Raw genomic sequence first — 27,461 nt, 5'->3', positions numbered from 1 at the left:
CTGTCATGATCCAAGTTCGGATCAGTAAGCAGTGTGCAAAACGCACAGCTGCTTTCGATTAGGCAGGGTCACGGTTTTGCTCTGGTTTTCAATTCATGCAGTGAGGTGAAGCAAGGGGCAAGAGGGGACACAGATTGGATGGCGTACACACAAGTGTTTGTTTACCTGCAGGGGGCCAAGCTTTGATATAGCCAGTGCAATGAACCACAGAGTACTGCGCCTCCCCTTCTTTTGATGGTCCGAGGCCATTCCTTCAGTTAAAAACAAACACATCGCAGTATTTTCAGGACTGACAAGTCTGTGGAGCAACAGCAGCCTAGCATTTCTGAAATCACTGCTAGTGTACATATAATATATATATATATATATATATATATATATATATATATATATATATATATATATATATATATATATATATATATATATATATATATATTTATATAAACTTTCCATCATATGTAGCTTTTGCTGTATTAGATTAGTAAAATAAACCTTCACCACTAAAACATCTACATTAAAATGATGGTCATAGATAGGGTTGCCACCTGTCCCTTAAAATTAGGAACAATCCAAAATTGGGAATTAAATGTTGCGTTCCGTATTGAACTAATACGGAATATAAATGAATAGATACATTCTATGCATTTCAGGGGTTTTTGGGATGTCCCTTTTTTCTCTGCCTGTGCAGCTTCGGGCGCGAGGGGGGTGTCCAATATTTCTTATTTCTGAAAGGTGGCAACCCTAGTCATAGAGAACGTAAAGAACAGCTTATACACCGTAGATCTCAACAGAGGTGGATAGAGTAGCCAAAAAATTTTACTCAAGCAAAAGTAGCATTACTTAAAAATAATATTACCATAGACTATTATTATTATTATTGGCGGGACACGGAGCCGATAGATAGGAGGGCCTGCATTGTTGGCGAGGCCGTCAAAGCTGACTTTTTTCGTTGAAATTTTTTCTGAATAAATGCTTAACTCCCCCGATTCTTTATAGATATGGACATAAAACAGTCTTGATTCTTGGTTAAATGCCCCCCAAAAATGTTAGCATTTATTTTAAGTTAATATGTCGAAGTACAATGCTAGTCTGTTAGTGAATGTAGCTAGCGGTCGCCTTATGTAAACAGAGCCTTTCCGGTGAAAAATCTTGTGAATAAATGCTTAAATCCCCGAAATCTTTATAGATATGGACACAAAACAGTCTCGTTTGTTTGGTTAAATGCAAAAAAAAAAATTTGCAGTTAGCTATGTCGAAGTACAATGCTAGTCTGTTAGTGAATGTAGCTAGCGGCCGCCTTATGTAAACAGAGCTTTTCCGGTGAAAATTCTTGTGAATAAATGCTTAAGTCCCCGAATTCTTAAGCATTTTTTAGATATAGATGTAAAACAGTCTTAATTCTTGGTTAAAAGCAAAAAAACGTGCAGTTAGCATTTATTTTACGTAAATATGTCAAAGTGCAATGCTCGTCCTCTTAGTAAATGTAGCTAGCGGCCGCCTTATGTAAACAGCTTTTCCTGTGAAAATTCTTGTGAATAAATGCTTAAATCCCCGAATTCTTTAAAAGATATGGTGGTAAAACAGTCTCGATTCTTGGTTAAAAGCAAAAAAAAAAAAAGTTCAGTTAGCATTTATTTTATGTAAATATGTCGAAGTACAATGCTAGTCTGTTATTGAATGTAGCTCGCAGTCGCATGATCTAAACAGAGCTTTTCTGGTGAAAACAGTCTCGATTCTTGGTTAAAAGCAAAAAAAAAAAAAAAAAAAAACAAACAAACAAAAAAAAAAACCTTCAGTTAGCATTTATTTTATGTAAATATGTCGAAGTACAATACTAGTCTGTTATTGAATGTAGCCCGCAGTCGCATGATCTAACAGCTTTTCTGGTGAAAACAGTCTCGATTCTTGGTTAAAAGCAAAAAAAAAAAAAAAAAAAAGTTCAGTTAAATAAATGCTTAAATCCCCAAATTCTTTATAGATATGGATGTAAAACAGTCTCGATTCTTGGTTAAAAGCAAAAAAAACGTGCAGTTAGCATTTATTTTACGTAAATATGTCGAAGTACAATGCTAGTCTGTTAGTAAATGTAGCTAGCGGCCGACTAAGATATACAGAGCTTTTTCGGTAAAAATTATTGTGAAAAAATGGTTAAATTCCCAAATTCTTTATGGATATGGACATAAAACATTCTCGAATCTTGGTTAAAAGTAAAAATCATAACGTGCCTGCAATGTTGGCGAGGCCGTCAAAGCTGACTTTTTTCGTTGAAATTTTTTCTGAATAAATGCTTAACTCCCCCAATTCTTTAAAAAAGTTAGCATTTATTTTACGTAAATATGTCGAAGTACAATGCAAGTCTGTTAGTGAATGTAGCTAGCAGTCGCATGATCTTATGTAAACAGCTTTTCCGGTGAAAATTCTTGTGAATAAATACTCAAATCCCCGAATTCTCTATAGTTATCCACGTAAAACAGTTTCTATTCTTGGTTGAAAGCAAAAAAAAACAAAAAAACAAAAAAAAGTGCAGTTAGCATTATTTTAAGTACATATGCCGAAGTACATTACTAGTCTGTTAGTGAACGTAGCTAGCAGCCACCTGGCATATACAGAGCTTTTCCGGTGAAAATTCTTGTGAATAAATGCTTCAATCCCTGAATTATTTATAGATATGGACGTAAAAAAGTCTCAATTCTTGGTAAAAAAGCAAAAAAAAAACAAAAAAACATGCAGTTAGCATTTATTTTATGTAAATATTGCGAACAATGATGCCAATGCGGTAGCGGCTTATTTCGCCCATTGATTTTTATCGTATATATAATTGATATATATAACCTTAAATCCTCGAACAAATCACTCCTGAGACAATCCTTCCTGTTTGTATGCGGTACAGCTTTCGTACATTTTCAATACAAATCCAGCGTTAGATCGCTGCGGCCGTGTGTTTGTGAATAGTGAGACGTACAAAATAAGGAAACACATCTATATTAAACATTGTAAAACGTTAGCATTGCTACATTGAGGCTAATGGAAAAAACAATGTACTGACGACTTTAACATACTTTAAAACACTGGCACTCTTCTCCAAAATGCAAAATTGCGGTTAAAAGTTGAAGCTTCAAACATGAAAATTAACTGGTTTGAAGCATTTGCAAACAATGCGGGGTAAAAAAAATCTATTACTGAATCCACGTGCATGAAGAAAGGAGAAGTACACTTTGTTTTTTACAGAATGTAAAGTTTACGCTTAGCAGCTTAGCGAACGTACATCAGGTGAACATTTCAAAATAAAAGCATGTCATGTTCAGCATGTAAATAAAGATTTCTGGAGTTAATCTCACATACTTCAGATTCTACATTACAAATAGCTTTAACATGACACCCATTATGAAAAATCTGATTGGTAATAAATAATTTGGCTTCAAATTTGCTGACCTGTGCACTTCGCAGAACAAGATGACAGTTTTGGATCAAATAAACACTTTTGATGGGCTCTAATTGGCGGAGAACAAAAATGGCATTGAGTTTCTCACCTATTTCCTATTCTGCACTTAACTAGCTTTCGAAAGACTCCTTCCGCAAGGGTAACAATTTATTGCTTATGAATGGGTGATTTATTAGCATGTATTGTCACTACATTAGTGGTTGAATTGTTTGAAATTGACAATAATATTGCATATCAGCAATAAGTTATGTGACTATATCGCCTACAACAATCTATTATCGCGACAGGCTTAATATTACTCAAGTAAAAAGAAATAGTAGTCACCCCAAAAATTGACTCAAGTACAAGTAAAAAAGTATTTATTAGGCCTGTCGCGATAACAAAATTTAGTGTGCGATAATTATTCTCATAAATTATTGCGATATGCGATATTATTGCGCCCCCCCAATATTTTTTTAACCAATTTACAATAACACAGTGAGAATACAGTATATATTAATAGATTAAGTACACCAATTTAAATGCGATAAATATTTACTCTCAAATTCAAAAACTCTTAAAGAAATCACAACTAAAACAATAGACCATCCCTTTTCAGTAAAAATCAACAATATTGATACTGCACAGAAACACAGAATAAATAAAATGTGTTTAAAAAAAAAAAAAAAAAAAATGCACTTAATAACTTAAGCATTTAGGCAAATGAAAACTTTTCCCGTCATAGCTTCTGCAATGGTGTTCCATAGGGATGCAACAATACAGTTAAGTCAAGGTTCGGTATGATTTTTGATACGGGGGACACCATTTTGGATCCGATTCAATACATTTAATGCTCTGTAAAAAAATAACAATTATATTTTTTGTTTCGGTTTTTTTTGTTGTTGTTTTTTTTATTTTTTTTTTATTTTATTTTTTTTTGCTAACGAGCAAAAATTAAATTGCCATCATATAAACATGCATTTTAGTGCATAATATTTCTGTGCTTACTTTTTACTGATATGAAAAAAATTTATATAAAAGTGCTGAGAACAATCTTTACTGTTTGTAAAGAGAGGCAGGGCACACTGTTGATTGCTACAGCTCTCTTAGCAGCTAGGTTTACTACATGAGCAAGACATCCTATTTGTGGTCCGAATCCATCTGTGTCACGTACTGAATTAACAATATTTGCAACATTATCTATAGTCAATGGTATGGATTGATTTGACCTTCTTAACTTCCATTCAGTCATGACAGTTTAGAATTCATCGATGTAGTATATGGACTACGTGTCCCATAATCACTCTGGGCTCACGTAGCCAATGGCATGGGACGTAGCACATCAAGTTTGCCATTTCATGATATCTAGTGTGTGGGCGCATTGAAAAAGTTAGCAAGCGCCGCTGAAGTCACCTCTGCTCATTACTACTCACAACCAGCATTTGACAATCGACTTTCATAAACAGGACGCGTTTGAAGCACAGCGTTCTTAATTTCATTCAGCTGTTCGTTGTCAAAGCGATGTTGTTCGTCGCAGCCAAGTCGGTAACAATGTTTTGGCGGACTTTGTTGTAAATATCCGGCGTTGTGCTGAAAAATAGCCGCCCCGCGTGAAATGTCACTCCTGACGGGAGTGGCCACACGTCAACAGCACCGGCGCGCCGTAGATGGTCCACAGTCACTCCGGAGCACTGACGTCGCCGGTATACGTTGAACAATTGGATATAATGGGAACGATTGGCTCCGGCGCTAGTTTTTGCCGGACCTGGAACGAAGATGCATTTTGCGCAGTTGGTAACGAGGAATCCGAACTTTTAACAGCACGTCTGCCGCGCGCGCGCACGCACGTGCACGCGAGGTGATAAATCGCAGCGGAAAAATTACCGCCTTCTTTTTTATATATCGCGCGATAAATGGAATTATTGCATATTGCGACAGGCTTAGTATTTATTGAAAAGAATACTCTAGTAAAGAGTAACTGCTAGCAATATCAGATTTTTTTAATGTAAACAATTGTATTTCTTGTTCCACAGCACATCATACAGTGTATCACAAAGGGGAGTACACCCATCGCATTTCTGCAGATATTTAAGTATATATTTTCATGGGATAACACTGACAAAATGAAACTTTGACAAAATGAAAAGTAGTCTGTGTGCAGCTTTGTATATATATATATATACACACACACACAGTACTGTGCAAAAGTTTTAGGCAGGGCACCTGCCTAAAATTTTTGCACATTACTGTATATTTTTATTATATTATGTATATACAGGATATACTGTATGTATATATTTTCCCCAAGTGGAAGCTTCCATGATCCTAATAAATTTAAAAATTTTTAAAAAATATATACAGTACTGTGCGAAGGTTTTAAGCAGGTGTCCTGCCTAAAATTTTTGCACAGTACTGTATATATATAGAATAGAATAGAATTAATAATATAATTAATTTATTTCCCCCTCAAAATAGCCACTAATATCTAAACTCCTGGCAACAAAAAGTGAGTACACCCCTTAGAAACTACATCCCTAAATGTCCAAATTGAGTGCATCTTGTCATTTTCCCTCCAAAATGTCATGTGACTTCGTTAGTGTTACTAGGTCCAGGTGTGCATAGGGAGCAGGTGTGTTCACATTTTTAGTGCAGCTCTCACACTCTCTCATACTGGTGACTGAAAGTTCCAACATGGCACCACATGGCAAAGAACTCTCTGAGGATCTTAAAAGACATATTGTTGGGCCAAATGAAGATGGTCAAGGCTCCAAGAAGATTGCCAACACCCTGAAACTGAGCTGCAGCACAGTGGCTAAGATCATCCAGCGTTTTAAAAGAGCAGCGTCCACTCAGAACAGGCCTCGGGTTGGTCGTCCAAAGAAGCTGAGCGCACTGCTGAGCGTCACATACAAATGCTTTCTCTGAAAGATCGTCGCAGGAGTGCTGTCAGCACTGCTGCAGAGACTGAAGAGTTGGGGGGTCAGCCTGTTAGTGCACAGACCACACGCCGCACTCTACATGGTGTGCATGGCTGTCACCCCAGGAGGAAGCCTATTCTGAAGACGATAAACAAGAAAGCCCGCAAACAGTTTGCTGAAGACATGTCAACATAGCACATGGATTACTGGAACCATGGCCTATGGTCTGATGAGACGAAGATTAATTTGTTTGGTTCTGATGGTCTCAAGCATGTGTGGCGGCAACCATGTGAGGAGTACAAAGATAAGTTTGTCATGCCTACAATCAAGCATGGTGGTGGGAATGTTATGGTCTGGGGCTGCATGAGTGCTGCAGGTGTTGGAGACTTACATTCCATTGAGGGAAACATGAACTCCAAAATGTACTGTGAAATACTGCACCAGAGCATGATCCCCTCCCTCCAGAAACTGGGTCGCAGGGCAGTGTTCCAGCATGACAATGACCCCAAACACACCTCCAAGATGACCACTGCTTTAATGTAGAGGCTGAGGGTAAAGGTGATGGACTGGCCAAGCATGTCTCCAGACTTGAACCCAATAGAACATCTTTGGGGGATCGTCAAGCGGAAGGTGGAGGTGCACAAAGTCTTAAATATCCGGCAGCTCCGCAACGTCGTCATGGAGGAGTGGAAGAGCATTCCAGTGGCAACCTGTGAAGCTCTGGTCAACTCCATGCCCAGGAGAGTAAAGGCAGTTCTGGATAATAGTGGTGGCCACACAAAATATTGACAGTTGACATGTTGTATGTGAATATTGATAACTTTCACTAAGGGGTGTACTCACTTTTGTTGCCAGGGGTTTAGCTATTAATGGCTATATTTTGAGGGGAAAATAAATTAACTCTTATAAGCTGCACACAGACTACTTTTCATTGTGTCAAAGTGTCATTTTGTCAGTGTTGTCCCATGAAAAGATATACTTAAATATCTGCAGAAATGCGAGGGTTTTACTCACTTTTGTGATACACTGTATAAGAACCGTACTAATAATACCGTAATACTGTACTATAACCAATTATATGACAATATTAGGCCAAAATCATCAAATTCCGAAAAGAAAAATCGAATGAACATAAAAATCACTCATTAAAAGCGAGTGCTCTCTAGTGGAGAAAACATATTTCCTACCATGAAATTAGGACAACAATAACATGTCTGGTTTTCTGTTGACGGCAGTTGTCAAATAGGTAATTTGACTGCAAGCTTGTGTGTGGTCACTGGTCATGTGACTTTATTGTGATAATGGAGTCATGTGATTCTTGTTATGACGTCTCATTGTTGAAACCGGTGGAGCCACAGTGGGCATCCCTGCCATTAATAAAGTCAAATGCAATATGTAAAATAAAGAGGAAAACTGTAACGACTCTAGTGTAGCCCAAAAGTAGCGGAGTAAAGTAGTGTTTCTTCGATGAAATCAACTCAGGTAAAAATAAAAAGTATGGTGTGGTAAAACTAATTTTCGGAGTATATTTTTCTCAAAAAGTGACTAAAAAAATATTGTGTTACTTCCCACCTCTGGATCTGTATGAAGAAATATTCAACTAAACAGCTAATAAATATGTACCGTAATTTCCCGAATATAACGCGCACTTTTTTCCCCCCCAAATCAACATCCGTTGCCGACCATTACGGTACGTGACGTCACCATTTTGTTTCGGTCGTGGTGAGCTGGGGAAGGAGTCGGAGGCGGAGTATCAAACAAAGGGAGCTAATCCGCGTTGCTTTATTGACATTTAGGCTGCAACAAAATACGGTAGCAATGTCTGTCTCACATGCAACCCGCGGAATATATCTTTCCGGCTGTTCCCTCAACAAAATACCTCCCACCGGGAACTATACAACGTGCCAACATAAGTTCCGCCTGTGAATTCTGTTAGAACTCGCTACACGGTAATACTTCACTCTGATTGGTCGAATGATTTCGTCTGTGTTAAATTTTGCTTTTTTCACTCTTCATCAAGCACAGAATTTAGTTTATTGAACTCATTTGAGTCAACGTTTATTGCAGCTCCCCAACTCGGACCGTAACAAACGTAACACAACACAGACTTCCTGTGTCCGTCAACTTTATCTGTCCCTCGGGAAACTCAAATCCAAATAACATTAGTTTTAGACTAGTCTAGTCAACAGCGATGCGCTCTTCTGATTTCCGACCTAAGTCACTACTTTTATTTTACCGTATCAATCCATGGAAAAAACATTTATTCATTATGATGAAACGAGCAAGTTATACAGCAGCCTTTAAAAGAAAAGTCACATCTGTTTTGTTTTCTCCTGGATTCTGGTAAGTTGAAGAAATTGTCAGATCATATTATTACCGTACATATTGTTAGTTTACGGTAATGTTTTGAACTACCAATGTGCCATGCTTTTGAAGTGTTTCACCAGTCGGTAAAATGACATTTCTGTATCTGTACACGAGCTCTGTTTTCTTGTATTCTTCTATTTATTGGAGCTAAAATTAGGGTGCGCATTATACACGGGTACAATAATTTCCCCTAGATTTTACAAGTAAATTTGGGGTGCGCGTTATACATGGGTGCGCCTTATATTCGGTAAATTACGGTATTTAAAAGTGGTCAGGAGCCAGCAGGAATTTATCAACTCATATTAACATTTTAATAACTGGATTTCAGCTTTAAAAAAGCAATTTATATCTCTCACTCTCACTTTAAATTATTTCCTCCAATTTTTTTGTAGCCATAGAGTGGTTAAAGACAAGGATAATAGAGGAGATTGAATTTTTACCTGTATCTTTTCCTCATATTAGACAGACGATTTAGTGAGATGTGATCCAACGGAGCGCTGCCGCACCTGTGTATGAGACACACAAAAAATCTGTTACTTCACATGATCCATCCATCCATCCATTATCTTCCGCTTAGTCCGGGGTCGGGTCGCGGGGGCAGCAGCTTTAGCAGGGAAGCCCAGACTTCCCTCTCCCCAGCCACTTCAGCCAGCTCCTCCGGCGGGATTCCAAGGCGTTCCCAGGCCAGCCGAGCGACATAGTTTCTCCAGCGTGTCCTGGGTCGACCCCGGGGCCTCCTACCGGTGGGACATGCCCGGAACACCTCTCCAGGGAGGCGTCCAGGAGGCATCCGAACCAAATGCCCGAGCCACCTCAACTGGCTCCTCTCAACGCGGAGGAGTAGCGGCTCGACACCAAGCCCCTCCCGGATGACCGAGCTTCTCACCCTATCTCTAAGGGAGAGCCCGGACACCCTGCGGAGGAAACTCATTTCGGCCGCTTGTATCCGGGATCTTGTTCTTTCGGTCACGACCCACAGCTCGTGACCATAGGTGAGGGTAGGAACGTAGATCGACCGGTAAATCGAGAGCTTCGCCTTTTGGCTCAGCTCCTTCTTCACCACAACGGACCGGTGCAGAGTCCGCATCACTGCAGACGCTGCACCGATCCGCCTGTCAATCTCCCGCTCCCTCCTACCCTCACTCGTGAACAAGACCCCAAGATACTTGAACTCCTCCACTTGGGGCAGGATCTCATCCCCGACCCGGAGAGGGCACTCCACCCTTTTCCAGCTGAGGACCATGGTCTCGGATTTGGAGGTGCTGATCTTCATCCCAACCGCTTCACACTCGGCCGCGAACCGCCCCAGTGAGAGTTGGAGGTCACGGCTTGATGAAGCCAACAGCACCACATCATCTGCAAAAAGCAGAGATGCAATGCTGAGGCCACCAAACCGGACACCCTCAACGCTTCGGCTGCGCCTAGAAATTCTGTCCATAAAAATTATGAACAGAATCGGTGACAAAGGGCAGCCTTGGCGGAGTCCAATCCTCACTGGGAACGAATTCGACTTACTGCCGGCAATGCGGACCAGACTCTGACACCGGTCGTACAGGGACCGAACAGCCCTTACCAGGGGGCTCGGTACCCCGTACTCCCGGAGCACCCTCCACAGGACTCCCCTACGCACACGGTCGAACGCCTTCTCCAAATCCACAAAACACATGTGGACTGGTTGGGCGAACTCCCATGCACCCTCGAGGACCCTGCCGAGGGTGTAGAGCTGGTCCACTGTTCCACGGCCGGGACGAAAACCACACTGCTCCTCCTGAATCCGAGATTCGACTTCCCGACGGACCCTCCTCTCCAGCACCCCTGAATAGACTTTACCGGGGAGGCTGAGGAGTGTGATCCCTCTATAATTGGAACACACCCTCCGGTCCCCCTTTTTAAAAAGGGGGACCACCACCCCGGTCTGCCAATCCAGAGGCACTGTCCCCGATGTCCACGCAATGTTGTAGAGGCGTGTCAGCCATGACAGCCCCACAACATCCAGAGCCTTTAGGAACTCCGGGCGGATCTCATCTACCCTTGGGGCCTTGCCACCGAGGAGCTTACCAACCGCCTCAGTGACTTCAACCCCAGAGATCGAAGAGCCCACCTCTGAGTCCCCAGACTCTGCTCCCTCAAAGGAAGGCGTGTCGGTGGAATTGAGGAGGGCTTCGAAGTATTCTCCCCACCTACTCACGACGTCCCGAGTCGAGGTCAGCAGTACACCATCTTCACTATACACAGTGTTAATGGTGCACTGCTTTCCTCTCCTCAGACGCCGGATGGTGGACCAGAATTTCCTCGAAGCTGTCCGGAAGTCGTTTTCCATGGCCTCGCCGAACTCCTCCCATGTCCGAGTTTTTGCCTCGGCGACCGCCGAAGCCGCAGTCCGCTTGGCCAGCCGGTACCTGTCAGCTGCCTCCGGAGTCCCACAGGCCAAAAAGGCCTGATAGGCCTCTTTCTTCAGCTTGACGGCATCCCTTACCGCTGGTGTCCACCAACGGGTTCGGGGATTGCCGCCACGACAGGCACCAACCACCTTACGGCCACAGCTCCGATCGGCCGCCTCAACAATGGAGGTGCGGAACATGGCCCACTCGGACTCAATGTCCCTCACCTCCCCTGGGACAAGGGAGAAGTTCTGCCGGAGGTGGGTGTTGAAACTCTTTCTGACAGGGGATTCTGCCAGACGTTCCCAGCAGACACTCACAATACGTTTGGGCCTGCCAGGTCTGGCCAGCAACTTCCCCCACCATCGGAGCCAACACACCACCAGGTGGTGATCAGTTGACAGCTCCGCCCCTCTCTTCACCCGAATGTCCAAAACATGTGGCCGCAAGTCCGATGACACGATTACAAAGTCGATCATTGAACTGCGGCCTAGGGTGTCCTGGTGCCAAGTGCACATGTGGACACCCCTATGTTTGAACATGGTGTTCGTTGTGGACAAACCGTGACGAGCACAGAAGTCCAATAACAGAACACCACTCAGGTTCTGATCGGGGGGGCCGTTCCTCCCAATCACGCCCCTCCAGGTCTCACTGTCATTGCCCACGTGAGCGTTGAAGTCCCCCAGTAGAACGAGGGAGTCCCCAGAGGGGGCGCTCTCCAGCACACCCTCCAAGGACTCCAAAAAGGGTGGGTATTCTGAACTGCTGTTCGGTGCATAAGCGCAAACAACAGTCAGAACCCGTCCCCCCACCCGAAGGCGGAGGGAGGCTACCCTCTCATCCACGGGGGTAAACCCCAACGTACAGGCACCAAGCCGGGGGGCAATAAGTATGCCCACACCTGCTCGGCGCCTCTCACCGTGGGCAACTCCAGAATGGAAGAGAGTCCAACCCCTCTCGAGAGGATTGGTACCAGAACCCAAGCTGTGTGTGGAGGAGAGTCCGACTATATCTAGTCGGAACTTCTCTGCCTCACCCACCAGCTCAGGCTCCTTCCCTGCCAGAGAGGTGACATTCCATGTCCCAAGAGTTAGCTTCTGCAGCTGGGGGTTGGACCGCCAAGGCCCCCGCCTTTGGCTGCCGCCCAACTCTCTACGCACCCGACCCCTTCGCCCCTCCCACAGGTCGTGAGCCCATGGGAAGGGGAACCCATGTTGCCTTTTCGGGCTGTGCCCGGCTGGGCCCCATGGGGACAGGCCCGGCTACCAGACACTTGCCTTCGAGCCCCACCTCCAGGCCTGGCTCCAGAGGGGGGCCCCGGTAACCCGCGTCCGGGCAAGGGAAACTGGAGTTCATTTCTTTTTCTCATCATAAGGGGTCAGTTTGAGCCATGCTTAGTCTGGCCCCTCACCTAGGACCTGTTTGCCATGGGTGACTCTGCCAGGGGCTTAAAGCCCCAGACAACATAGCTCCTAGGATCATTGGGACACGCAAACCCCTCCACCACGATAAGGTGATGACTCACGGAGGAGTACTTCACATGAGTGATGCAATATTCCAGAACACATTTTTTTAGATCTTGATCTAGTATCGGGTCTTGATTCTCTTAAGTCCTGGTTTTGTCTAAAACTGGCTAGCGTAAGGATTCTCTGTCAAGACTAGTCAACACCAATTTGATAGTAAAGCAGGTCTCCAGACTGCTCTTGCACTGCTGGCCAAAAGTATTGGCACCCCTGCAATTCAGAAAATGTTCAGTTTCTCCCAGATAATGATTGCAATTACAAATGCGTTGGTAGTAATATCTTCATTTATTTTGCTTGCAATGAAAAAACACAAAAGAAAATGAAAAAAAAAAAAATCATAATCATTTTACACAAAACTCCAGAAATGGGCCGCACAAAAGTATGGCACCCTTAAAAAAAAAAATCATGTGACGCTTCTCTAATTTGTGTAATTGACAGCACCTGTTACTTACCTGTGGCACATAACAGGTGGTGGCAATAACTAAATCACACTTGCAGCCAGTTAAAATGGATTAAAGTTGACTCAACCTCTGTCCTGTGTCTTTGTGTGTACCACATTGAGCATGGAGAAAAGAAAATAGACCAAAGGACTGTCTGAGGACTTGAGAAGCAAAATTGTGAGGAAGCATGGGCAATCTATGGGATACAACTCCATCTCCAAAGACCTGAATGTTCCTGTTTCTACCGTGCGCAGTGTCATCAATAAGTGTAAAGCCCATGGCAACGTGGCTAACCTCCCTATTTGTGGACGGAAAAGAAAAATTGATGAGAGATTTCAGCGAAAGATTGTGCAGATGGTGGATAAAGAACCTCGACTAACATCTAACAAGTTCCGAGCTGTCCTGCAGTCCGAGGGTACAACAGTGTCAACCCGTACTAACCGTCGGCGTCTGAACGAAAAGGGACTCTATGGTAGGATACCCAGGAAGACCCCACTTCTGACCCAGAGACATACAAAAGCCAGGTTGGAGTTTGCCAAATGTTCTCTGGTCAGATGAAACAAAAGTAGAGCTTTATGGGAAAAGGCATCAACATAGAGTTTATAGGGAAAAAAACGAGGCTTTCAAAGAAAAGAATACGGTCCCCACAATCAAACACGGAAGAGGTTCCCTGATGTTTTGAAGTTGCTTTCCTACCTCTGGCATTGGACTGCTTGACCGTGTGCATGGCATTATGAAGTGTGAAGACTACCAACAAATTTTGCAGCATAATATAGTGTGAGAAAGCTTGGTGTTCCTCAGCGGTCATGGGTCTTACAGTGACTCAAAACACACTTCGAAAAGCACTAGAAAATAGTATGAGAGAAAGCGCTGGAGACTTCTAAAGTAGCCAGCAATGAGCCCAGACCTGAATCCCATAGAACACCTGTGGAGAGATCTGAAAATGGCACCCTTCAAATCTCAGAGACCTGGAGCAGTTGGCCAAAGAAGAATGGTCTAAAATTCCAGCAGAGCATTGTAGAAACTCATTGATGGATACCAGAAGCGGTTGTTCGCAGTTTTTTTGTCTAAAGGTTGTGCTACCAAGTATTAGGCGGATTCAATTCCTGTTGATTTGGGGGCATTTTGGGTTCTTTTTCTGTACATATTGGGTCACTTCCTGTTGATTTTGCCGCATTCCAGGGTCCCTTCCTGTTGATTTTGAAGCATTTCAGGGTCACCTCCTATTGATTTTGGAGCATTTCACGGTCACTTCCTGTTGATTTGAGGGCATTTCGGGGTCAATTACTTTTAATATTGGGTCACTTGGGTTGAAAATCAATAGGAGTGAATGGAAGCCTTTTTGCTCTTGAAATAAATACCAAAAAGGGCTATTGGAAAAACAATGGAAAATTATGGCCATTAGAAATGAATGGGTATTTTTTGGGGCGTGAATTTTGGCCAAACGGAGGTTTTTGGCAAAAAATGAATAGAACGTGTGTCCCCCTTAGCTCCCTGAATTTTTTGATGTTTGAATGATGTGATTTGGACAAAACCGGTAGGATAAGTAGTGTTTTGAAATTTAACTTTTTTTTTTTTTCCCAAAAAACCCATGTTTGTGGGTCAAACAGTTTTGGCTGGGCAACCCGCCGAAGAAACGCTGTTGAAAACAAAGGAAAATTATAGATGGCAGCTTTTACATTACATGCAAAGCTACCATCAAAAATTGGCACATGTGTAACCCTAACTGGTCCAGGTTTCTGGAGCATTTTAAGATTTTGGTCTTGTCTAGGTCCTCACTCGCTAAAATCTTTGTTTTAGCTCAATAAATTCTGTTCCAGTTAAAATATTGGTCTGAGACATTGTGGAGCACAAAACTATTCAATTTAATGTACTTTGTACTTGACTGTTAAGACTTTGTTGCATAAAAAAACAAAATTTTAATAAATGTTACCCGTTGTACTTCCGTTCTGTTAAGCTACAACATCCAACCAGTGGCGGAAGATGGCAGGTTTCCAACAGTTTCCAGGTCACCAGTTTCATAATTAGCTCGTCCAACATCGAAAACAACAGCATCCTCACTGAACATTACACATGCCCGTCTGGATTTAATAATGGTTTCCCTGAAATGTTGGCTTGCACATCAGTCTGCACTCTCCGCAGCCATGTTTATGTACGTGTCAGAGAAGTGTTTCAATGATTCTAGCAGTCTCTTGCAGACAGTCTCAGCAGCATGTTGTTTGAATTATCAAGAGCCTAGAATAGCAACAAAAGAAGAAAATGCCAGTCTAACAAATTCCTAACAACTTAGCACACTGTGGATGTCATGAAACTCACAGGACCTTACGACACATACAGACAAAACAAAGTGGCCTCTGTCGAATTTAAACACTGGTCCTACCAAAAAATGTCGGGAAATATTCTGTTTACAACATTTTGTTAGCCTAATCACATTTGACGTCTCATCCCAATTTGACATACAAGTAATTGATAGCCCTCGCACTGGCGTTCACGCTGCAAAGTCTACGGGAGCCACACTTAAAGGATGTTTGAAAGGGGACTGCAAGACAAACAGTATACAGTGCTGGCCGAAGGTATTGGCACCCCTGCAATTCTGTCAGATAATGCTCAATTTCATTGTCATTTGACACAAAACTCCAAAAATAGGCCGGACAGAAGTATTAGCACCCTCAGCCTAATACTTGCTAGCACAACTTTTAGACAAAATAACTGCGAACAACCGCTTCTGGTATCCATCAATAAGTTCCTTACAATGCTCTGCTGGAATTTTAGACCATTCTTCTTTGACCAACTGCTCCAGGTCTCTTAGATTTGAAGGGTGCCATTTTCAGATCTCTTCACAGGTGTTCTATGGGATTCAGGTCTGGACTCATTGATGGCTACTTTAGAAGTCTCCAGTGCTTTCTCTCATACAATTTTCTAGTGCTTTGCTGTGATGACTTCCTAAAAAATTTTAACAATAACATCTAGACTATTAGAAATAAAATATATTTACTTCCAACTATTCGGTCTGATAAAGTGCAGACTGAAAATACAGAATCTCCAATAAACCCTTCTATAATATTAAATAACTTTACCACTGTAGACCAAACCGATGTAATTGCAGTTATAATGTCCTCCAAACCACCAACGTGCCTACTAGACCCGTTCCCAACCAAACTTTTTAAAGAGACCCTGCCTCTAACTATTGATATTATCCTAAATATAATAAATACCTCATTAGTTACTGGCCATGTGCCTCAGTCCTTTCAATATGCAGTTATTAAACCGCTCTTGAAAAAAACTACTCTTGATCCTGACATCTTGGCCAATTATAGACCTATCTCCAATCTACCCTTTCTCTCCAAAGTTCTTGAAGGAGTGGTAGTTAAACAGCTCTGTCAGCACCTACAGGACAACTTTGGCTGTCAGGAATAAATGAACTGTGGACCACAGAGACTAGGTATATCAGAACTATCACTCCTTAAGAAGATTATTTTACACAGCAAGACGTGTATTATCTACATATAATATTTTATGTGTGTGTCTTTCCTGACTTTTGTTACTATTTTTTTTTTTAATTTTTTAAATCAACAAATTAGCCTACCGCAATTTTCGGACTAATACGGCTACTACTACTATTACTACTACTATTAATACGGTCTTATGATGCCGTTGTCAAATAAAGTGTTACATATTATACCAAATAAATCAACAAATAAGCCACACTGGGCAATAAGCCGCAGGATTCAAAATGAGGGAAACAAGTAGCAGCTTATAGTACCAAAATTATGGTACTTTACAACTAGCTAAGAATAGCTAGCTAACTTAGTTAGCATTACTGTATATGTAGTGTGTGTGTGTGTGTGTACAGTGGTATTAACAAGTATCTTAATTTCTGACATTTCTGCATAAAAGCACCATCAAATGTGATCTGATCTTGTCAAAATCACACGGATGAAAAAACAGTGTCTGCTTTAACTAAAACCACCCAAACCATATTTTAACAAGGGTAGCATGCAAACAATGACAGAAGTGGGAAAAATAAGTAAGTGACCCTTTGCCTAAGGAGATACAGTGCCCTCAATAATTATTGGCACCCCTGAAAAAGATGTGTTTTTTAGCTTCTAATATATTTTTTATTATTCAAATAATATGGGACCTTAATGGAAAAAAAGAGAAAAATCCAACCTTCAATACAAGTGCATTCATTCAGTGGGGAAAAAATCCCACATAAAGAAAAAAATATTTGACATCAAATAATGTGTGTCACAATTATTAGCACTCCTGGTGTTAATACTTTGTACAACCCCCTTTTGTCAACAAAACAAGGTCTGGGGACTGAGATGGCCATGGGAGGAGCTTGATTTTGTGTCTGGTGAACCATTTTTGTGTAGATATGGCCATATGTTTAGGGTCATTGTCTTGCTGAAAGACCCAGTGACGACCCATCTTCAGCTTTCGGGCAGAGGGCTTATGGTTTTGATTTAAAATGTCCTGGTATTTCAAAGCATTCATGATGCCATGCACCCTAACAAGGTTCCCAGGGCCTTTGGAAGCGAAACAGCCCCACAGCATCACTGACCCACCCCAATACTTCACAGTGGGTATGAGGTGCTTTTCAGCATGCGCATCGCCAGACCCACTTAGAGTGCTTGTGGCCAAAAAGCTCAGTCTTGGTCTCATCTGACCAAAGTACACGGTCCCAGTTGAAGGCTGGGACCGTGTGTATTTTTGTGTGAGACCAAGATTGAGCTTTTTGGCAACAAATCATCCCCACCGTGAAGCATGGTGGAAGGAGCATCGTGATTTGGGGCTGTTTGGTTGTCTCGGGGCCTGGACAGCTTGCAATCATTAAAGGAAAAATGAATTGAAAATTTTATCAGGATGTTTTGCAGGAAAGCATGAGGCTGTCTGTCAGACAGTTGAAGCTAAAAACAGGATGGATGCTGCAACAAGACTATGATCTAAACAGAGAGGTAAATCAGTAAATCAACTTCAGAATGGTTTCAGAAGAACAAAATATATTTTCTGGAGTGATCAACTCAAAGTCCAGACTTGAACCTAGTTGAGATGCTGTGGCATGACCTAAAGACACTGATTCATGCCAGACTTCCCAGGAATCTAACTGAACTACAGCAGTTTTGTAGAGAGGAATGGTCCAGATCGATGTGCCAGACTGATCTGCAGCAACAGGAAGCGTCTGGTTGAAGTTATTGCTGCCAAAGGGGTTGGGGGGGGGGCACAAAATATTAAATGTGATGGTTCACTTACTTATTTTTCCCCCCTTTTGTCATTGTTTGTAAATTATCGTCATTAAAATATGAAAACCTATAAATGATTGGGTGGTTTTAGTTAAAGCAGACACTGCTTTGATGGTGATTTTATGTAGAAATATGAGAAATTCCAAATGGTTCAGATACGTTTTCATACCACTGTAAGTATTGCTAATCCCCTTCATCTCCACCTACAGCTCTTGTAAAATGAAAGTGCAATTTTGCAGTTTGAAGAAACACACACAAATATTATTTTGTATTCGCATTTAAAGAGCATATGACACCAGAAAAAAAGTCTTAAATGGCATTATTATGTGAATTAGAATCATATTTTGAGACGATTCGACTATATACAACAATTTAGCAAAGCGCAGATGACGAGAAATTAGTCTTTTAATCTGCCGGTTAGCCACGTCTACAATTATAGGGCTTTAGCGTCCCCAACAGGTGGATGACGTCAGCGGTAGACTAGGCTCATCGGTTTTACTATTCAGCCCATTGAGGGGGAATTGTTCAGAACGAGGAAAACGCGATGAAGAGAGCTGCAAAATGTCATTGTTTCAGTCTCTCTACTCCCAATATTTTTACAGGATATTCTTTTTATCCAAGTATTTTCCCCCAATAGCTATATAAATGGCTTGAGAAGGACCAGTCAGCCCGTCGAGGGGGAACCATTCACAATGAGGAAAACGCGACGAAGAGAGCGGCAAAATGTCATTGTTTCTGTCTCTTTACTTCAATATTTTTACAGGATATTCTTTTTACCCATGTACTTTCCCCAATTGCTAAATAAATGGCATGGTCATGACAAATAACAATCTTGTGCTAAATGGAATATAAAATAATAAAAATCCATTTATTCAAGACGACATGGCAAAATTACTCCATAATGGTCAAAACAGTCGACTTCACCTTTACTGTCACACCTCCCGAACGATATTTTATGACACCTAAATTGGACATATGTAATACCCCTTCCCCTGCTTCGGAGAATGTAAACAGACCAGAAGGAGTGATAGCTAGCCGACATGCTAACCCGAACGGAGGGATGTTTCAAAGTCTTCGAAGTGGAAAATCACACATAACTAGCCTGGATTATTTGACATGACGACCTGGTTGTCGAGTTTCTTTGCGGATCGGCAAACCGCCCGGCGGAGAGCAATTTACAGTTCGTTCCCTGGAGGAGGGTGGCTGGAATTGTTGTGCAGCTAACGTGCTAACAGCTAATGAGCATGAGGATAGCTTTTTACATGCCTATCAATGATCAAACGTAAGTAGTCCTTTATTTAAAGGAATTTTATAGTGTTTACTTTGTAATCACTGTATTCGTATTTGACATAATACAAAACAAGATGTTTACTCACTTCCTTGTAAGTCCAATGGTCCCACAGTAAATATCCACGGTGAATGGGAACCTTTTGAAACTCCAAAAAGGCGCATACGCCCCTCCCGCATACAGAATGATTTTTCTGCAGCCGTTTGGCTGGCGTGATGCAAAAAATAAAAGTATTAATCCGCAAAATCAGCTGAATCCTTCGTCCTCATACACAACAGTACACTGTATAGTGAAGAGAACGTCTTCTACCGTACACGTCACAGCGCCCTCCTCCTCAATGCAAGACCGAAGCCGGAAGTCACTCATTTTCATGGCGCGGGATTCAAAAAACTAAATAAATATAGCGATCGCTTCCACACACATCCAAGCGGTCCATATCATTCAGGGGCATAAAATACCGCGTGTATTATGAAATAAACATGCTTTTTCGTGTCACAGGCACTTTAAGGCACTTTTGAAAGTGTAATGAATGTTATTGTAAAAATAAGTACTTTATTTTTTTTCTTGTTTTACATATTTTGCAACACATTACATGTTTGTAATCTGAGTACCAGAGGAGATAAAGTCTATTGCTGTTCCTGTAATTTTCTTTTGAAAAAATGCTAAAACGTGAAAAATAAAGATATTTCAAACAGGAAATCATTCTTGTGTGGTCCTAAATATAATACTCAATATTATCCAAGGTCTTATTCTTAACCAAAATGGCATAAAAACACATTGATTCTAGTTTGCATTATTTTTGACCCACTTATAGAAGATTGTAGGGTCATGTTAGTTGTGCATCTAAGGCTTAACCTTGTCAAAGGTAAGTTTCACATGTGCAATCACAAAGAAGTTTAAGTTGTCAAGTTAAGCATTGCAAATCATTGCACTTTTTTTTATTTATTTATGTTTAACACTTCCCTGCTTTATTAGGACTGGGTTTGGAAATTGGTCCCATGCATTTCCACTTACAGAGATAAAAAGTAGATATTAAATACAAACCTCATACGGCAGATGAAGGAGCGCCTGGAGCCCATGCACATTCTCATCGAGGACTGTTGGCCCTCCTTTTTTACTGTCCCAGTCTTCAGGTCAAGAATACGACCTGTTAAGAGAGAGAGAGAGAGCAGTTGGTTTTCATTTCAAACAAGTACTCCGAAATAGATGCATCAAGACTTGTTTATGAGAGGCTGCTCCTAGTATTTTTAATAATAATGAAATAAAAATAATGCAAAAGAAATGTAAGTACAGTGTCCTGAAAAACCAAAAGCCATAATCAGTTGTTGGGAAAGTTAATTTTCCACGCAAACTAGATGAAAAATGACTAAAGATTCTCATACTGCATTTCAAAATGAACTAGTTCAGTTCATAACTCATTGTGGACTATATAGTCATCATTCCATCCATAAACTAAGTCATAGTTACTCCCCTCTGCCCAGTGTTTGTTTGTTTGTATTTAACAGCTTGAGAAAATCCGTTTGCAATGTTTTGTTCATGTCTTTTGTCAAATATTCCACAGTTTGCCTTTGGGATGTCCCCGAAATCGTTTTTTTAGAAGATCAGAATCGGGTAAAAAGATTGGGTTTTTGAAATGTATTGATTTATTTTTATTTTTAAGTATTAACTCATTTGCTCCCAAAAACGTATATGTTCTATTTTGAATTGTTTCAGTGTCCCAAAAACGTATTTATACATCTTTTACGTGTTTTTTTTTCTCACAAGAGACATCTCCAGGTTCTGATGCAACTTTGCTCCAGAGCACAATGCTGAAAATCCATTTTAAAGCAATAAAACTGGCCACTGGAGGGCAGTAGCGCATTTGGTAAGACCCGCAACCCGATTCAACAGAACAAACGGCCGGGCCGCAGGGCCAGGGCACCGGCGGAAAACGACCGAATGGACGATGAGGACGCCAGGCACTGGAAGTCCGAGCAAGACGACCGGGAGCACGTCCGGGACGCCAGGCGACGGATGACCAAGTGCTAGGACCAGGAGGACATCAAGGATGCCAGGCGGCGGACGACCGAGCAGAACAACCGGGAGGACGCCCGGGATGCCAGGCGCTGGACGACCGAGCAGAACGATCGGGACCACCAGTGCAGCGGACGATACCGTTGCGTCCGTGCTGCTCGCAGAGCCCGCGGCGCCGTGCTCGGCTGCTCACGTTCCCCACACCCTCCATTGTCCCGCGACTCAACCGGAAACGCGCACGGCCAAACCAATTCCCCCCAGGAACCCTAACCCTAACTCCACAAAAGTTCCCCAGGCGAACTCCGCCACGAGGCAGTGGTCACCACAAAAGAAAGACTAAAAAACCTCCATCTTGATGAGACACTACAGGCGGTGACAAGGGAAAAGCCCACCCCGTCCGCCGAGACAGCTGCGGCGGCCACAACAGCGGCATCTTCCAGCCCAACAGTCCAGCCATGTGCAAATAAATTGTTACTTTGCTATCAAAAGCTCTATTTGTCTTGTTGCTTATGGTATTTTGTAATAGGAAAACATTATTCAGATGTTTGGGATGTCACTAAAGCTAAAAATAGCTGTGTTAAAGTCAAAGTTATGTTTGAAATGTATGTTTTTACAAAAAGCTCAATTTCTCTGTTTTTTTTTATCAGAAATTGGAAAATTGCTTCAACTAAGCCATTTTCTAATGCTTATTTCTAAAGAATGGATATGATGATGACTAACTTTTTTCCTGCTGAAAGAAGAGAGTAATCTTTATTTTGGTGGGTTCCATGTTTATATACAATAGAACAGAATTTTCTATGGGCCTTGCAAAATCAGTCAAAATCCAGTAAAACGGCCGGGAGCGAAGAGGGTTGCACCGGTGAAAATGGCTGGGAGTGAATGAGCTAATTCATTGGCTGCCATTGACTGTGATGGATATTGGATCTCTTTTAACTGGGAGGGCTGGCAGAAATCATTCGATCGCTCCCAGTCGCCCAAGTCAATCTTATGGGCAAAAGAATGAGTTTTGATGTGCTTACAAATCCATTTTCATATGCTTGCTGATCGAACAACTTTCTCTTGCGAATTAGAGCGCTTTCTCTTGTTCATCAAACTGCTTCCTCTTTTCAATCAGCCCAGGTGATATGGGGCTGCCCTATATCCTCTCTCGAACAGCAGATGGCGCTTTTCAGTATTCAAAGGCCACCAGGACTAACACTAATAGCACATGTTAGGCATAGCTTTTTTGTGATGATCTTCTCTTAATATTGAAATCACTTCCTGCCATCAGATTAAAGTAAAAGTAAGAGGCCGTTTTCATGGTTTATGCTTGATTTCTCCAGTAATCTTTCAAAAAAGAACATGCAGAGTGAACACTGCTGCTATGGAACTTGTAGAAACTACTCTCGACATTACGACATATGAAGGACATTTTCTTCATGTTTCCTGAAACCAAAAACTTGGAGGAAAAAATGTGACGAATGGATCAACTTGCGCGGACGTCCAAAAGACCAGTTTAACGCATATGCAGTAAACATTTTTTGGGGGCCGGGGTGCCATGGTCCTAGAGAGGACGAAGAGGTAAGCCATTTTGATATTTTCACTTATTTTTTAGCATGGCATTTTGCCGTGCTGCTTCTGTCTGACAATGAATGACCTGAAAAAAATTTAAATGGTATCTGACTGCCACTGTTGTTGCCTTTTCTGTTGGAAAAAAAAAAATTAGTAAGGGGGAAGTGTAAATAAATGATAGTTCGTTATTAATGAAAAAATTAAAAGTGTTCGTTGGCTGTCACTGAGTAGCATTTGCGATCGCTACACAAAAATAGAGATTTAAATTACCCCCAAGAACGGTCAGATCAGAGACGTAAGACAACCAGAGGATATAATAAATAAGAAAGACAGGGCATATGGTAGTAAAGGATAGATTGTTGAAACAGGACAATGTCACTGTCAGTGGTGTAAGGCAGTGCACACAAGAAAAAGGTGTCGATAAAAAAGCTATCTCTGGATCAGGTTGGTCTTTTTCCTGTCTTTTTCAGCTCTCGACACTCAAGCCATCTCTTTGACTGAACATTTGTATGTTCTTCCACATCTTTATTGGTGAATTTGGCACCAGGGACATCCTTTTCGGACAGAATTGGTAGGTTTAGCACAGTAAACATCGCGTCCGTACACCATTTCCATGTATTTATTGTTAGGGACAAACAGGAGGTTGACCCGCCTAGCCACTATTGCTAACGTCATGAATATTAATGAGCAAAAGTGACATGTTGCTTGCGGTACGCCATTCGCAGCTGTACACTAGTTGTATTGTAAAGTATCGTAGAATGATTTCCTGACCCATGTCTTAATAATTGTTGTATTGCCAGATCGTGAGATCATCGCTATCATGAGCCTTGTATTGCAAATCGTATTGTATCGTGAGCTACCCAAAAGGTTCCCACCCCTACTGTCAGGTGTATAATTCTATCAGTGAACTTAGCTACTGTATGCCATCTCTGTAAAATGTGTAACGCTTGTTAGTACTTACTTTTCATTCATCCTAACGCCATGGTCTGGTCTGGTCTGTATTGCACTTTGTGTACCATGTTAGAAAAGTGAAATATAAAAGCCCTTCACCAAAGAGGATTCATCATCATTGGAACGTGACTGATCCCTTCCAGATGGAAAAGGAATTTGCACCATCTTGCAAATATGAACTTGACTGGAGCTTTGCACGTGAGTGTGGTGGCATTCATTCTTAACTGCGGTAAACAACATATTACCGATTTCAAACATTCCCTTGATTCTTTTATGACATTGCATTTTTAAACAAATATTGTTTCTAGATATTAGGGTGCATTTTTAAACAAATATTGTTTCTTGATATTAGGGCTGCATGATTTTGAGAAAAATAAAATCTGGCACATGAGAACAATATAGAATAATCCACATTAAAAAATATTTGATATGGCAAGTACCCTCTTCTGCTATTGAACCTGAAAAACATCTAATAAAAACTAGACAATAATTTAAGTCATTCCATGTTTTGTTGTTAACTCTTTGGCTTCCAATGATGGCGATAGGCATAGACACTCATACATTGATACATTTAAAAATATACATATAACCCTCTTCCCTCCCCCCATCTTCCCCTGGTCCTGGTCCTCTCCCTGGTAGGTTCCTCTATCAGAGGCCTGGGGGCTTGAGTGTCCTATGCAGTAACTTTGCTGTTCCTAGGACTGCGCTCTTCTGGACGGAGATGTCTGATGTTTCTACAGGTACGTATCTGCAGGAAACACTTCTCCATTTGGAGAGACACGGCCCCCAGTGCTCCTATGACCACAGGTACCACTGTTGCTTTCACCTTCCAGGCCCTCTCCACATCTACCTTGAGCCTTGGTATTTCTACAGTTTCTCGTGTTCCTTTTTCTTGATATTGCCATCTTTGGGGATGGCTTTATCAATCAAAACAGCTGCTGCTTATCCATGATCACGATGTGCGGTTGGTTGGCCATCTTATCAGTCTAGGGCAGACATGTCCAAAGTCCGGCCCGGGGGCCAAATGCGGCCCGTGGTCAAATTTCATCCGGCCCCCAGCCTCTGTCATAAAATCAATAACATCTGGCCCGCACACAGACTTAATTGGTCAGCAGTACTGCCACCAGCATATAAAGTAGCTTACACACTAAATGCTGCTCCTCATTTACCCACTAAAAGGCAGCAGCACTCTAAGCAACATTACCCCGAGTGACCCTTTACTCCCAATTTTCTGAAATGACGACAATCAACAAAAAAAGTTGACTGTGAAAGGCCGACGCTTCAAGGATAGGTGGAAATTGGACTATTTCTTCACTAGAACACGAAACAACTGTGTCTGCCTCATTTGCAAAGAGACAGTCGCTGTTTTTAAAGAGTTGAATGTGAGGCGATATTACCAAACAAGACACGCTGATATGTAGGACAAGATTACAGGGAAGATACGCAGCGAGAAATTGAAGCAACGTGAAGATAGTTAATTTTCACAGCGTTCTCCCCACTGTGTGTATATATATATATACACACACACACACACACACACACACACACACACACACACATATACTAGGGCTGTCAAACGATTACAATTTTTAATCGAGTTAATCACAGCTTACAAATTAATTAATCGTAATTAATCGCAATTTAAATCATCTATAAAACATGCCCTATTTTTCTGTAAATTATTGTTGGAAGGGAAAGATAAGACACAAGACGGATATATACATTCAACACACTGTATTTTTTATTATAACAATAAATCAACAAGATGGCATTAACATTATTAACATTCTGTTAAAGCAATCCATGGATAGAAAGACTTGTAGTTCTTAAAAGATAAATGTTAGTACGAGTTATAGAAATTTTATATTAAAACCCCTCTTAATGTTTTCGTTTTAATAAAATTTGTAAAACTTTCAATCAAAAAATAAACCAGTAGCTCGCCATTGTTGATGTCAATAATTACACGATAATTAACAATAATTAAAAAATATATTTGTTTTTCTGCTTCATGCTCGTACAGCCTCTCACCCTCCCTCCTGCTAAGCAGTGTGACCCAACTGTTTTTCTTGGTCACCAGTGTAGTTGGCATTTGGTATTTAAAGTGCCTCTGACAGCAAAAAGCATGTTTATTTCATATTTCATGTGATATTTTATGCTCCTGAATGAAATGGACGGCTTGTATGTGGGTGGAAGCGACCGATTTATATATTCAATTTTTTCAATCCCGCGCCATGAAAATGAATAACCTCCTGTATTGAGGGAATGTGAATGTGATGTTACCCGGGTCAGCATCTCACAATACAGCATTGCTTTATAGCATGCAGATGGACTGCGGATTCAGCCGATTTTGCGGATTCATTTGTTAATTTTTCGCATCACGCCAGCCAAATGTGCTGCAGAAAATTGTTGCTGCACCAGGGAGAGGCTTGTGTGCCTTTTAGTGTTTCAAAAAGCTCCCGTTCACCCCGAGATTGGCCAAAACAAGTCCGACAACTGTGGGACCATTGGACTTACGAGGAAGTGAGTAAACATCGTGTTTTGCTTTATGTCAAATACTGGGATCATGCCACACATTTTAATACGGAGGTGGCTTGCATTTTGTGGCTGGCAATGCTCCTTGTCCACTAGGGGTGCAACGGTTCAGTTAGCCCACGGTTTGGTTTGAACCTCGGTTTTGGGATCACAGTTTCGGTTTGCGTTTTGCTTTTTTTTTTTTTTTAAACTGCATTTACTTTGCTTTTAAAAAGATGAAATAACACTTAAAATGTAAACATTTTCGACTGTTAAAATGCCTCTTAGCTCTTTGGCTAGTGTCGTGACTGACTACTGAAATACACACACAGTAGTAAAAAAGTTACTTGGCAAAGTAACTGGTGATACCTTTCATGTTTTGTTTTTTTTTCATCAAAAAAAAAAACAAAAAACAAACAAACCCAAAAACATAGTAACCTTTGCTATGTTTGGAGGTCATTTAATGTTGTTAAAGTTGATAAAATTGCTCCCGTTTTTGCATTAGTTCCCTTCTGTCTACTTTCGACATGTGAAAATTGACAAACTGTTTCATCCTTTAAAGATAGACTCAAGTCAAGATTTTGCCGATTTAGGAGTATTCTAGATAAAAAGTTGCTTAGGTTCGCTCGTAAGGTTTACTACAACAGAGCCTTTCTGAGAAGTTTACTGCTCTAAAATGGCAGCTGTTTACTACGCTACCGAGTCTGTCATTTCGCATGTAGTTCTATATGCATGAGATATCTAGGCGTAGATTGTATGTTGTCGGCTAAGTCAGGTAATATTGGAGCCACCTAGCCTAGCATCGCATTTGCTACAGCGTCTCAACAAATACTCTTCCCTCTCCGAGTCTC

At 41.5% G+C, this 27,461-nt stretch overlaps 1 protein-coding gene across 2 annotated transcripts in view; it reads right to left on the bottom strand.

The window, feature by feature from the left end:
* The window catches only part of arnt2 (aryl-hydrocarbon receptor nuclear translocator 2), a 146,533-nt gene that overhangs the window by 71,934 nt on the left and 47,138 nt on the right, over positions 1-27,461 (bottom strand). For both annotated transcript variants that reach the window (XM_057839603.1, XM_057839612.1), the window contains 3 exons: positions 20,629-20,731; positions 9,150-9,215; positions 166-251 (listed from right to left, as the gene is read on the bottom strand). In XM_057839603.1, coding sequence (XP_057695586.1) covers positions 166-251; positions 9,150-9,215; positions 20,629-20,731 — 255 coding nt within the window. The remainder of the gene's footprint in view (positions 1-165; positions 252-9,149; positions 9,216-20,628; positions 20,732-27,461) is intronic.

The sequence above is a fragment of the Corythoichthys intestinalis genome, chromosome 1 (assembly GCF_030265065.1).
Source record: "Corythoichthys intestinalis isolate RoL2023-P3 chromosome 1, ASM3026506v1, whole genome shotgun sequence".
Lineage (NCBI taxonomy): Eukaryota > Metazoa > Chordata > Actinopteri > Syngnathiformes > Syngnathidae > Corythoichthys > Corythoichthys intestinalis.
Note: the sequence above shows the minus strand (reverse complement) of the source record. Positions and strands in the feature narration are given on the sequence as shown.